We start from the raw sequence: 14233 nt of genomic DNA, 5'->3' as shown, positions 1-14233 counted from the left end.
TGTTTCACAGCTTCTGTAACACTTGGACAAAAAGTGTGTTGGGACACACCACCTAACCCAGATGTGCACTCAAACAGCTCATTGTGTGATAATAACTTTAATAGAACATTTACCCAATGCATTATTGGCTATTTCATAATTTGTCATGTTCGGAAATTAGTTGTGGCGAGTTCCAAGTAGTTCACTGGTCAGGTTGTAGTAACAAATGCGCTAAAATGGTCTGCGGAAATCGATTCCGTGTGTTTGCCAATACTTGTAACTGGTTCGTATTTGAAAACTGAGTCGCTTTGGTAATAATTTGAACTAGTGCTCTTACCTTTTGAGAGAAACGATTAATTTCTCGATTAATGTGCGTACAGTATGGCGACTTAAAATGAAACATGATTTATGGCAGTGTACCTAGTTATAAGAAAAAAAAAACTAATTCAATTTTAGAGCAAACTTTATTTATAAAATTAACAGGTTTATAAATAAGTTCTCTTCGTTATAAAAACATTAACAATTACATCTATCACAGTACAGTTAACAATAGCGAATAATATAGATTTTGATAATTCAATCGATCGCTTTCGACTCTAGTCGATACGTAATGTGGCACTTTCTATTACAATAGACTAATTACTTTCGAAAATATCCGATCGCCATCTTACGACACTATAACAATAATTTAGTTTTGCTTATATTTTACCCGCGATTGTGACCTAAACTAATTAATTACATAAAATATCTATTTATACAATGCAATTACGAAAGTTTGAAAAGGATTTTAAATACAATTTAAAATTCTATTATTCTTAGTTGAAAATAAACAGAAGTGCAATTGTTTAACTGAGTAGACTTGCCACTTATACAAACGTCGTTTCTTACAATATACTAAATTAAATAAATGGATCAAAAACATTGTGAGCATAAAATTAACACACACAAACTCTGCAGCAATCAATCAATGAATGGCCGTTCATAACACACTGATTACAATTACATTATAACAATTCAATTTCCTACGGCCCATTAAGTAATAAAGTTACATAAACTTGCTTCATATATTTGTCTACGAATTGCAACTACAATAATGTTCAAATGAATAGAGAACACATTTTTTAACCAATGTATCACTGAATTTAGATATTAGGTATCACTAATTTCAACATTTTACAAAACAGTTTCAAAGCAAATTAGAATTGTCATCTTTTGTTCTATGGACGGATTGAAAGTAAACATTCAGAATAGTTATTTATCGACATAATAATACATTCTTTTACTGGGATCTAGAATGTAACCGGGCGTAGACGTTAGTATGGGCACGGCTTGAGCAAAACTGTTCAAAAGTTCAGCGGCACTACCCCTAGTAGTTTTCGATAAACTTTTTACTCTAATATCATCATCAGTATCTTGTGGCGTTACTAATTTAGCACTTTTGTAATTTCCACCATGAAGTTTTTCCCTTCCAGCATTATGAGGTTTATAACCGTCGTCTTGTTGTGACGAATGATCTTCGTCATGTTCGTCATCAATTTCTATTAATTTCTCGCTCTTTCTGTTACCACGTCTTTTAGTTTCATATTTTAGATTGCCGCCATGCATACCTCTTGTTGGAGGTTCACTCAATTCTACGAGTTTAGAGCTTCGGCCACTGGTTGTTGAGCGATTTATATCGCTCAGTGATTTTAAGTTGCCTCCGTGCAGTCTTGTAGGTCGGTAATCTTCTAATTCAACGTGTTTTGTGCTCTTACTCTGAGAGGTCTCTGCATCTGTACTACTTTCTGTGGGTTTAAGCAGTCGTAAGTCTTCTTTTGTAGCTTTTCTATAGTTACCACCGTGTTTCGGACCTCCATCAATATCTAAGTTTTCTCTGAATATTTCAACATCTCCTAAATTATTAATGGCTTTTGCTAATTCTTCATCTTTATATAAGTCTAATACGGACATAATATTGGTATCATGTTTCTGTTTTGTCATTGGTATTTCTTTTATTATTTCCACTTCTTTGATATCCTCTTTAAATTGTGTTACATGTGGAGAAGACTTATTGACTGGCAATTCATTGTGGATTTCAATCTTTTTCCTGGTTATGATTGGCCTGTGACCTAACATTACACGGCGCGATGGACTAACAGGAGTTGTGGTTCTAACTGTTGAGGTAGTTCGAACGGGTGTTGAAGTCGTAGATGGAGGAGCGTCAGTTGTTCTGATCAGTGTTCGTTTCGTAGGTTCTGGTGTAGTACTTTGTAGTGTAACTATTTCAGGTTTTTTGTGGTTTTGGTCTTCTTCATCATCATTTTCATCTTCCTCGAAATCATCTTCATCCTCATCATCTATTTCACGCTCATAATCTTCATCAGCCTCTTCTTCATCGTCATCATCGTTATCATTACCACGATCATTATCATTGTCATTATCATTTTCATAATCTTCTTCCATTTCACTTTTTTTATACTTTTTGGATCGATTTGTGTGGTTCTCCTTTTCATACATTGGCATATACTCGTCCATATTTTGCTTTATTCCAATTAAAGCATCTACTTCTTTTTTCATATCATCTTGATCATCTTCACCATATTTCTTTGTGTCAGTTACTAAGGTGCTGGTTTGAGTTTTCTTCTTCTTTTCTGTGTATTTAGGTACAGTGATTTCATCATGCTTAATTTGAGGTCGTAGTTTTACTTCTTGAGCTTCAGTATGTTCTTCAGGTTTATAGTTACGGAATCTAGTTACTAACTTTAGCCGTTGCGTTTCAGTGGTGTGTTCCGGTTCTTTTTCAGTTGCAGTTTTCTCTTTAGTTCTTTCTATTTTTGTTCTTCTTCTGAATGATGGTTTGGGAGTTGTTGTTGTTGTTGTTGTTGTGGTTGTGGTTGTGGTTGTGGTTGTAGTTGTTGGTATTGTAACTGTAATGTCTTCTTCATCATCTTCTTCTTCGTCCTCGTCGTCATAATCTTCACCTGAGTAATCTTCAGTATGTGCTAGGTCATCTGCTTTCTCAGGCGCAACACTTGTTTTCTTAATAGAATTTGAAGCAGCAACGTTTTGGATATCCCTGGTTTTAGGTATGAATTGAGTAACATCATAGTAAGGGGCTGCAGTAGTTTGAGTTAACCTGAAACGCTGTCTACCTCTTAAAGGTTTTTGAGTAGTCGTTTCTTTCTTTTTTTCTGTGGTTGTTTGTGATTTATATGCATCTGCTGACATCGACCGTTTATTTTCTACAGGTGTATATTCTGGTTTGTGATTACTAGGCCTTAGTTCGTATTTCGGTTCGCCTCTACGATTATCTACACTAACATCGATAAAAGTTGCATCAGAAGGTTCATTTTCGTTTCGAGCAGGTTTGGCTCTATCTTTTTTGCCGATATCTACGTACGTGCGGCTATTCGATTTTTGTTTAGCTTGTTTATCATCTTTGTTTGATCGAGAAACTCGTTCCGCAACTTTACTGGACTGCAATTGCTTTATTAAGGGACTAATATTACTAGTTGTTGTAGTTTTCTTTGAGTCTTGAACCTGACTGTCTCTTATAATTTTATATGGTTCATAAACAAAAGGTGTTGCCCTTTTCTTCCTTAATTTAGGAGGCAACGTTGTAACTTCTTCCTCATTTTGGAAGAAGTCGTAGGTCGTATTAGAACTATCTTTGCTATTGTTTAAGTGTGCAAGTGAATGTTGAATGTTTTTCAATATATCGGTGTAAACATTAGAATTTTTATCATCTTCAGTTATGCCGCTTTGAGATGTATGCAATGAATCTTTCGGATTATCTTCTGTTTTGTTTACCCGGTTACTCCTTATTTTATCCAAGAGTACAAAAATATCGGTTTTTTCAATGTTTTGGATTTTTTCAGATGGATTAATAACATGATTTAATTTGGATTCTTGACCTGAAAGTTGAGTGTCTCCTTTTACTTTGCTAATTTTGTATGTAGGGAGGCGAGGTTTCAAAATTGGTTCTGGATTAGCAATTTTTTCCTCTTGGAAAAACGGACTATCTAAAGGATTTTCTCCAAAATATTTCGCTTTAAAGCAGTCAATTTTATCGCCTAGACCTTTTAGACGGGGTTGTTTTTTTGCAATATCATCGCCTTTTCCTGATTTTGTATCAGATTTTTTATCATCGTCCTCATTTTCATCTTCATCTTCGTCTGTAGGGTTTTCGCCTTTTTTTAATTTCTCAGGTATTGGATCCACTTCTTCATCTACTTCGGAGCATTCTATTTTAGAACGAGAATCATAAAATTCAGTTCCTCCGTCAGATTTTTTCGGAATGAATTTCAAATTTTCTGCATACCTAAGAGGAGAATTTTTATTAATGCCTTTTAAACGTTTATTGTAATAGGGATATTTTTCTTGGATATTCTCCTTTTTTGGTCCTTCTATTACTTTTAAAAGTTTCATCATATCATTTTCAAATGATAACGTTGAATTTATATTTATTTCTGGTACTTTAAAATTGATTTCTCTCTTACCGACTTCGTGTTGGTCGTTAGTAGAATTTTCTTGTGGAAGTGGTGCGCTGGCTTGTTTGATCTTTTGATTTTCACTGTCCTTATCACTACCGTTATCACTGTCGTCACTATTATCACCATTGCTGTTATCCTGATCAGCACTGTTCTTACTATTAATATCCCTGTAATTATCAACATCAGCTTCAGAGGCGTCTTGCCTTTTGTTTCGATTACCTAGTTCAGGACCATGACGCTCGCGTATATGCGCATCAACATTCTCTTCTTGATCATCTTCAGAATAGTCTTCTTCCTCTATTTCTTCATCAGTATCCTCATTATCGTTTTTCCACTTTTTTCCGTGTTCCACATTATCCCTGAACTCTGATCCTGCGCCATCTTTGTATTTTTGAGAGACAGATGGAATTTTGTATAATCCACCGCTGTTTTGATGTTCTTTAAGAAAACCACCGTGACCTTCATGATCGGAAGCATGTTTTTGTTCCCCAGCGTGATCGTAAGCTGAGTCTTCATATCCCTCTTCACTATACACCGTTTGCGCTTTAGTACTTTTCACAGCCTCTCTAAGTCTAGGAGCATTCCTGATTTCCTCGTAAGTTTCAGCATCATCATAAGCAGCTTGTTTGGGCAAATGCCTATAAGTTTCAGTTTTTCTCACTTGAGCATAATTCTTAACAGGTATAAACTCATCTGGCTCATCCTCACTTTCAGGCTCCGGTTTTTGGAGTTCTAAGTTTTGGAAAGTTTTTTCTCGATTTTGTTGTACAATCCTGTTGACAGATTCGTCGAGATTATCTCGAAGTTGCGTGTATTTCTGTTTGCCCTTTTCGTAGATGTCATAACCTTCGGGTGGTTCACCGAAGTTTTCAGATTTTGTTACTTGTGGATACTCATTGCGTTCGTCATCGTATTTTAAAGCATGTTGCTGTCTCAATTGATTTATGTGATTCTTTACGGGATGGTAGTGGAGAGGTCTTACTTTTGCAAACTGATTGAAAGGGTGTTTTAATCTTTGATTAAGTACATGATCCCTAGTAGCATCTCGATATGGAAGTTTGTAATATAGCGGTCGTCTTTCAGGCTTGTGAATCTCGTATTGCACCGGTATATTTTTTTGTGGTAATAGTTTGACGTCTGTTTCCTCTGGTGTCTCTAAATATTCATCTTCTGCAATATTAGGTTTTGCAGTTTCTTCTTCATAGGCTTGCAACCTTTTTTTAGCGCCTTGCAAATCGTCTTTTATTTTCATAAGCACTGGATCCTTATAAATTGCTTTCAATGCTGGCATTTCTGCTGTGTATGGATGAAACACTTCATAGTTAATTGCTGTAGGTTTTATATAGTTTTTGAATTTTAATTCTTCATTTTGGTGTACATAATCTTGAAATTGGTCAAAAACTGGTGTGCTTTTAACAAGCATTTGATGAACACCGAAAACAGGTTTCTGTTTTAGGGTATACGGGACGATAGGATACGACTTATAATGTTGTTTAGGGTTCTGGACTCCATGAAATTCTGCTATGTCGGAAGCGAACATAGGTTTCTCGGCAGGATATTCAAAATACTCAACTTTGATTTTCTTACTAGGTTGTCTCGTGACGTGGGGACTCGTAGCCCGTAAGGGACCCACCGGTGGTTCCTCATTTCGATTGTCTTTCACTTCACTTTTTGCACTCTCATCCCAATCGATTGGGACCTTGATGGACGCACTAAGTTTACAACACAATAGCACTAGGAATAAACTGGGAACTTTGGTCATGTGCATTGTTCACATCACGACTCGCGACGGTGGTTGGCTGTTGACTGAACCAGGTCGATGGGCTACCAAACGGTTTTTATCTCCTCGGTTGTTCGTCGCGGACCGATTGCCTGTCGGCCGTTCGCTTTGTTTATCGTGTATGGCGCCAGGTATAAGTGGGAGCGATTCATTTAAATCCAAACTAGGCTTTGCTATTAATACTTGCAGCAGAATTAGTCATTTTAGTAATTATTACGATCAATTTACATGTGTTAAATATTATTGTAGACAAGCCGATTTCCCGCGGTGTCACCAGCGTCACGTGGGAACTACTGCACATAATGGGATAAAATATATACGTATATGTCCTATGTTACTCGGGAAGAGTGTAGATTTCGAACAGTTTTTTTTTCGGAGCCTTTGTAGTACAAACCAACAAAATAATATTTCCTCTTTGTTATCTCCTTATTATATTATTATAGATAAGACCAAAGGCTGACAGTAAATATCAGTATAGGGCAAAAAAAAACAGTACGATTTATACTTAAGCCATCGGTTTATCGGAGTTGTTTACGTTAGAGTATTTAGGCTTGACTTAAGTCTATTGTTTAGGTAAGATAAATAAAAACCTTAGACCTAGATTACCGTCTAACGAAGTTTTGTAAGAAAAATAAATATTTAGGTAAGAGAAAGAAAATAAATAAAATTCAGCATATTCTCACTTACGATGTCCTAGACGGTTGGAGGAAGGAAGTCGAAGGCAAAATCTAGTAAGTACTGTGGCTAACATACTATCTAATATTTAATTATATAGACGGTTTGTTGACTTGATTCATACAATTGGCTATTATTTATTGATAGGTATTAAACAAACTCACATAACTTGTACCAAACATCGATTCAATAGAGAAATTAAGAAAAAAAGGTACATGAAAGATAACGAAACAGACAAATGGCTAATGTCTGGACAAAGACAGCCGGATCCAGTTGCCTTACATAGTGTTACGTTTAAAACGTATGATTTATTATTTGCTAACAATCTCAGTTGTTTAGACTACGTCTTGTGGCTTGTATAATAGTATTGTGTAAAGCCTGTTAATGGACAGATAGGCTTTATTTAGAACATAGGTATGGCGTGAAATTCCCTCTCGTTGACTTAGACTACCATACTATATGAGTAGGCTTATCTAAAATCAGGCTTTCACGGTACAGTTCAGATATAAAGCTTGAAAACCAGTTCAATACGAATATTAATTTGAACCATATTACCTTCCAATAATGATTAAAAATATAATAAATTCCTGATTACTCAACATAATTTGAATCTATGTGTATGTACGCGTTGCCTGATCTGGGAATCGAACCCGGAACCTCAGCAATAGCGCTTGCTATCACTCCACCTGCCACAATGTTTTGCGTTATTTCATTTTAAACGTCCTGACTTCCTGTATGTTGTATTAAGATATAAACGTTCACATGCCATACATTCAATTGTGTTGACACTCAATGATGATCATTATTATTTAATGTTTTAAAAAACATATCGAAACTCGTAAGACGTAAGGTCAAAAACCTATTTATTTACGTCATTTTCACAATGGATTTTCTTCAAATCGTATCATAACACTATTATAATATCTATCCTGGTTGTTTGTTTATTTTTCTTCTACACAAAAGGCAGGTCAGATTCGGAATTATTATGAGTTTTGAATTAAATAAGGATGCGTAAATATTGATATTGGCTGATGATTGTTTGTCATTTTCACCTAGAAACGTACTTACGTGTCCAGGTGTATATATTATTTATATTTGTGAATCGATTCCAATAAACATGTCTGGCGTCGCCAATGCCCGATCCATATTGCTTGGTGAGTAAATATAATATCGATTATGTCTGCACTTTTATTTATTTGTACTGCAGACGTTTACAAAACAATGTGAAACAAAATTATTATTTATATAATATATGAGTATAAATACTAACTTTTGTACAATGAAACGGACGGATATGTATGTATATGTTATGGACCAAGTGATAAATTGGGCAGTATACATAATGCCCGGTCATTATGAATAATGCCCAATATGAGAGTGCAATTTGATAATAATTATTCAAATAATCAAATTGACCGGGCACTATACATATTGCCCGTGACCTTTTGGGCAAAGTACTACAAACATATTTAATTTCATTTTTTTTATTGTTATTGACATTTAACTTAAAATAAACTAAATATTAAACCACTTAAATAATCAGCCTCATGATTTGGATTAATTATGAAGGACTTCTGCCTTAAAAATCCACTAGTTTTTGCATTTAAAAGTTAAGGAAAGTCATATCTATATACATATAATAAATCTGTAAAAAAACTGTGTCTGTACATTGAATATATTAAAAAAATAATAATTGAGTGGGGTTTAGAAACAGTGATGGAGCACAAATCCAAAAAAAAAATTCTGTCTGTATGTCTGTATGTCTGTATGTCTGTATGTCTGTTTGTTTGTACACGCTAATCTTCGGAACTACTGGACGGATTTCAATGATTTTTTCTTTGTTGTATCAGTATTAAGCCTGGTCAACATATAGGCTATAATTTATCTTCGAAACTTGAAGACCTGATGCAGAACACCAACAGACCAACAAAACTATAAGAGATACAAAAATGGTGCCATGGCAAAAATTGTTTCATGTGATGAGCATTTTCAGTTGAGATAATAAATTTTAAGATCTGGAACACCTGATGTGGAACCCCAAGAGCCCAGCTTCTCTGTACCATATACAGGTATGACGTTTTAGCAAAAGTTGTTCAATTTGATAAGCACTTTCTATTGACTTATATAAATTGAAGATCTAAAACACCTGATGTGGAACTCCAGGGGCCCAGCTAGACTATAGCATATAGAGGTATGACGTTTTAGCAAAAGTTGTTCAATCTGATAAGCACTCTCTAAAACACCTGATGTGGAACTCCAGGAGCCCAGCTAGACTATAGCATATGAAGATATGACGTTTTAGCAAAAGTGGTTCAATCTGATAAGCACTCTCTATTGACGTACATATAAACATCGAAGATCTGGAACACCTGATGTGGAACTTCAAGAGCAATACTACACTTGAAATGTATAGAAATGAATGTTATGAAATAGGTATAGTGAATCAAAAAAAGTAATTAGTCCGTCTTTAAGATAACCCTAAAACAATGGACACGTATTTTTTTTCTCCCTCTCACAAACAAATAATAACGAAGATACAACAACATTATTATATCTCATTATTATTTTGTATGTCTCTTCCAGACCTCGGGACTACAAAGTTCCGAATTTTTGGGAGGCAAACGTGGGGCCGAAGCCAACACGCTGAAGCCCTTTTGAGACAACTTTAATGAAATGGTGACACAAATGACAAAACCGACGATTATCCCTTTAAACACTATAAAAATGAACCCAAGGACAATCCCCGGTGGACGTCGTTAAAAAAAAAGACAATCCCCGGTACTGTGCTAAACTATTGCTAACTATGGAGGAAAACTACTTGGGCTATTGTGATGGGATATTAGTGGATGACAATGTATTAGGTACATGTAAAAATGGCAGGTGGAGACTCGCCACCTCACTTACTGGGCCCCCGGGAACCAGTCACTGAATAGCAACAAGAGGGCAACAGGGACATGAGCGGCTGAAGGGTGAGGACACCTCGGCGGACTTTAAACGCAGATTACGCGCTCCCTGTGCTTACCATGAGGCACCTACCCTCCGAGCAGGGCTACTAATCCTGCTCTAGCGACTCCACTCTGGACGGCCAAGCCAAGCCAGAGGCGTGAGACCTACCCCCGTCATAGTTCACTCCGACCGGCCGGAGATGGGGGACAGTATACTCTCCCTGGAGAACTCAGTATATATAGCCCCGCGGGGTCGCTACTCCCCGTCATCAGCCTCAGATGTCCTGCAGTGCCTATATCTCATTATTATTGTCGTTATTATCTCAAGAGCCTTTGTCCCAATTATGTTAGGGTCGACTTCCAGTCACGATGCAACTGAGTACCAGTATTTACAAGGAGCGACTGCCTATCTGACGTCCACAAACCGGTTACCCGCTCAACCCAACACCCCTTGGTAAGACTTACTGGCTTCTGACTACCCATAACGACTGCCAAGAATGTTCAATGACAGCCGGAACCTACAGTTTAACATCCCCTCCAAATAACGGTCATTGGTATCCAAAATATACGTAGAAAGTACATACGAACTTAGAAAAGTTGCATTGGCAGGCACTTGCCAGACCTGGAATCAAAGACGCACGCTCATACTTGAGAGATTGGTTCTCTACCCACTAAACCACCACGACTTTGTCATCTATTTAATGTTTTTTTACGCGGACTAATTAGAATCACTACTTTTATCCATACATATGGTCACGTCTATTGCAGTTCAGTTCTCAGCGTTTTGTTTAGTCTGCTGTGCTTTTGCCGTTAAAGTACAAAAATTAAATATATGGAACGTTTCTAATGGTTATGCGTATTCCGTTGTTTTCAAGTCAACGGGCCCTTAAAATTAAATATCAGACTATTCAGATCTTTGATTTTGCTGACCCCGTAGTCGCTGGCATAAGGGACAGGATCCGCGTACGAAGTCGCGGGCAGAAGCTAGTTAAAAATATAATTAAATTTAAAACCAAAAATTTACAACGTATCTTTGTTTTATACAAATGACTTATTATTATAAAACAAAATAAACTAAAGTTTAAGCGATCGGACTCATTATTTGGCATAATTAACTTTTATTATTTAGCTTCTCTAAATAAAAGTCACATAGAAAATATAATTAAAATAGGGTGCTATTTAAACAGGCTTCTTTTTAATATCATTACTCGCCCCCAAAAATGTATGTTGCCTTCTAAATTACTAAGTCAGCCACAATTAAATTTGTAGCATGCTAAACTAAAGTAAACTTCTGAAATACTATTAAATGACATAAAATATATTTATTTAGCCTCTAATTTTTTTACTCAGTACGTTTAAAATATAACACATCCCATATCAATTGACAGAGCATGGAAGTAAGCATGCAACATGCAGCAAGCATGGCTTCTGTCACGGCTCCGGCGCTGCGGGGTTCCGGCGGTCCCATGCGAGCTTATCGTCGCAGATGGTTTTCACGCTCACCACCGCAGCTTCGGCTTGCTGGCCGGCTCAGCCGGCCAGCCTCAGCCGTGGCGGCGAGCGCTTCAACTACCTGCGCCTCAGCTCGCAGGCCGCCTCGCCCCTCCGCGCCTACGCGGTTTTGAATTGCACTCTAGGGGTAGGGCAGACAAGACTACGTGGAGTCGGTTTTGCAGCGATTCGTTTTCGTTACTAAGTTCAGATTTTAATACAATGTTTTGAATCCAAATTAAATTCTACCATAAAAAAAAGCAGCCAAGAAAAATGAGATCAAGAAAAACGAGGCCGAGTTAGTAAATTAGATGACAATTGTCCAATTAATAATTTTGTGGCTAGACTTATAATTTCCCATTAAAATAAAACATATAATTTAAAACAATAATCATAAAATATGTAGCAAGTAACAGGATTTATTTATTAGAACAACTGCCACCCTCGCACCGCATAAAATATAGCTTTATTATCAATTTGCCCAACTATCATGTAGCAATATAATAATGCCCGTGCAATGTGATAAATAATGAAGTTAAGATAGTTATTAATCACTTGGCCCCATAAAGCTAGACATTATTCATAATGCTCGGGCATTATAAATAATGCCCGAATTAATCACATGGTCCATAACATATATAAACTTAGCATTAAAAGCCAGAAATTTTGGATTGTTGTGGTCTGTGACAAAGACTATGGTGGTAAAAGGTAATCAGTCGGGTTTCTTAAATATCTATCTGCATACAATTACCTACACGACGACCTAGACGACCTCGATGGCGCAATGGTTACCATGCCGGACTGCCGGACCTGAGGTCCCGGGTTCGATTCCCGGTTCGGTCGACATTTGTGTGATGAGCATGCTTGTTGGCCGTGGTCTGGGTGTTATGATATGTATTTATAACTATGTATATATGTAGCTATATGTAGTTTATCAAGTTGTGTTAGCACCCATAACACAAGCTAATAAATAGCTTACCATGGGGCTAACCGACCGTGTGTGAAGGTGTGATATTTATATTTATACAATTAAATTGATGGATATTGTGCGACTTGATATGGCATTAATGTACACTTAGTAATTTCTTGATCCGCATTGTAATATTGTCTACGATTTAAATGTTCGTTACATCATCTAAAATTGCTGGCTTGCTAAATCACTAGTATCAGTAGGCGGTACATTGGTTACGGTAAAATTAATCATTGTTCAATTTAATAATATTTTTGCTACTTTTCGTTAATTTAATTTTATGCGTTAATTTAATCTTATGACAGAATTCAATGTTGACATTCTCTTCTCTTAGTTATTTTCACGATTCTACTGAAAAATAACTTAAATGAATTTTTATGGGTAGTTTAATTAAAAGGATAGATGATTTAATTTATGAAATTACCGTTTAAAATTCTTGGTTTCTAATATTTATTTTGCATTAAGAAACAGACTCTGATTTTGCCCTTCTTATAATTCTATTGCCAATAAAATTACCATGGAACATTTACCATGAAATGAACTCATTCCCCTATGATTCCCCATTTACTTTCGGCCTTGCCTACATTTGTTCCAACCAGTAATTATTCTAGCTCGTTATGGCGAAATGTTAGTACGTGCTGGGATTATTGCTTTTGCTCTCAGACAAAATTTCTTGACCGGTTCCGGATGAAGCAATCTCTAGTTTAGGTAGAACTGTTATTAATATAGTGAAAATTGTAGGTTAGAAGCTATGTTTAGTTTGGAAATTAGGGGCTTTAAATTGCAATTCATTTTCATATCATAATATTTTAAAATATGACACTGCAAAAGTAGGAAAAGGCTAGCCAAATGATATTGTAAACGTAGCAATGTACTCATGAATGTAAATAACCCAACTTTAGACGAAATTAATTATAACATAGTTTAATTTAAGCTTTCTCTTAACAGATTTTGTCAATCTTATGACCACTAGTGGCCTAAGATGACCTATTAATGGCGATAAAACGATAATTGGGCGTAGTGATAAAATCATTATTTATTTATGCTGAAACCGCGTGAAACACATAGCGAAGCGATAACTTAAACGAATAATCGTTTCAATTGCCATTAAGTAGATACGATTTCCAAACTTCCTTAGAACTTACTAGAAGTTTAGTCTATCTGCCTACAAGTCCACAATATTATCAACAGGGAGCGGTTTTAGCGAAAGGCTGGCCTGTCGCGCTTCTGAAATATTGTCCCGGCTACTATGTACCTGTTGCGTACGTAAACCAGAGTTATTTTCGTACTAAATACTGTTTTGTAAGATGGCTATTTGGTTAGAAACGACTGGAAGCTTGTGCATGTAAATTAAGTTGGGTTGTTTTGAAACAGTGATCAAAAGAGCGTATTTTTGTTGTTGTTTGTGTGATATGTTCTACATGAAAAATTGAGAGAATATAATGTATGTACAATGTTGTGGTTTTCTATGAAAATCAGTTGTTTTTCTGGAACTTTTTATTTACCAGGGCGTGGTAACTCCATTGAAAACGCTAAGGACCAAAAAAAATTAAGCTGTCTTTTCAAGGGAAAATACCGGAAAATACTGTTGTTTGTACTGGCTGACAGCAACTGTAAACTGCACCAAAAAACGGTCGAGGATTACCATAATTGCAAACACTTTTAAAAAACCCTTCTATTTTCAAACTCGTGCACCACGGCTCACTAATTAGGCAACCCTGATAACGATTAAGTTTCAATCGTATCCAATCGGTGGAAATTGAAGTAGTTTATCAAGAACGCAATTCTTGTAACAATTCAATAGTAGGTTTGTGAAATATCTCGAGGGGACTCGTTTATGTAATGACGTCTGCAATCAGTAAATAGAGCATTTGTTTGTTTGTTGATGTAATCTGTTGCTGGCTGGTAGCCGATTTTTGTG

At 36.2% G+C, this 14233-nt stretch overlaps 1 protein-coding gene across 1 annotated transcript; it reads right to left on the bottom strand.

Moving 5' to 3' along the window:
• Positions 1-1230: 1230 nt before the first annotated feature.
• LOC124630679 (intracellular protein transport protein USO1-like) lies at positions 1231-6219 on the bottom strand. Its single transcript, XM_047164645.1, has 2 exons — positions 4683-6219; positions 1231-4487 (listed from the first exon to the last, which is right to left on the bottom strand). The coding sequence occupies exons 1-2, from the start codon at positions 6217-6219 to the stop codon at positions 1231-1233; spliced, it is 4794 nt and encodes a 1597-aa protein (XP_047020601.1).
• Positions 6220-14233: the final 8014 nt, after the last annotated feature.

The sequence above is a fragment of the Helicoverpa zea genome, chromosome 5 (genome assembly GCF_022581195.2).
Source record: "Helicoverpa zea isolate HzStark_Cry1AcR chromosome 5, ilHelZeax1.1, whole genome shotgun sequence".
Taxonomy (NCBI): domain Eukaryota; kingdom Metazoa; phylum Arthropoda; class Insecta; order Lepidoptera; family Noctuidae; genus Helicoverpa; species Helicoverpa zea.
The sequence above is the reverse complement of the archived record's forward strand: the minus strand, read 5'-3'. Positions and strand labels throughout refer to the sequence as shown.

Bases quoted from the DNA above. Each gene is read 5' to 3' on its own strand.
- LOC124630679 (XM_047164645.1), bottom strand. From the start codon at position 6,219: ATGCACATGACCAAAGTTCCCAGTTTATTCCTAGTGCTATTGTGTTGT. The intron at 4,488-4,682 runs GTCCTGAACTAG...CACTTCCACAAG, and splicing joins GCATATACGCGAGCGTCATG to AAAATTCTACTAACGACCAA.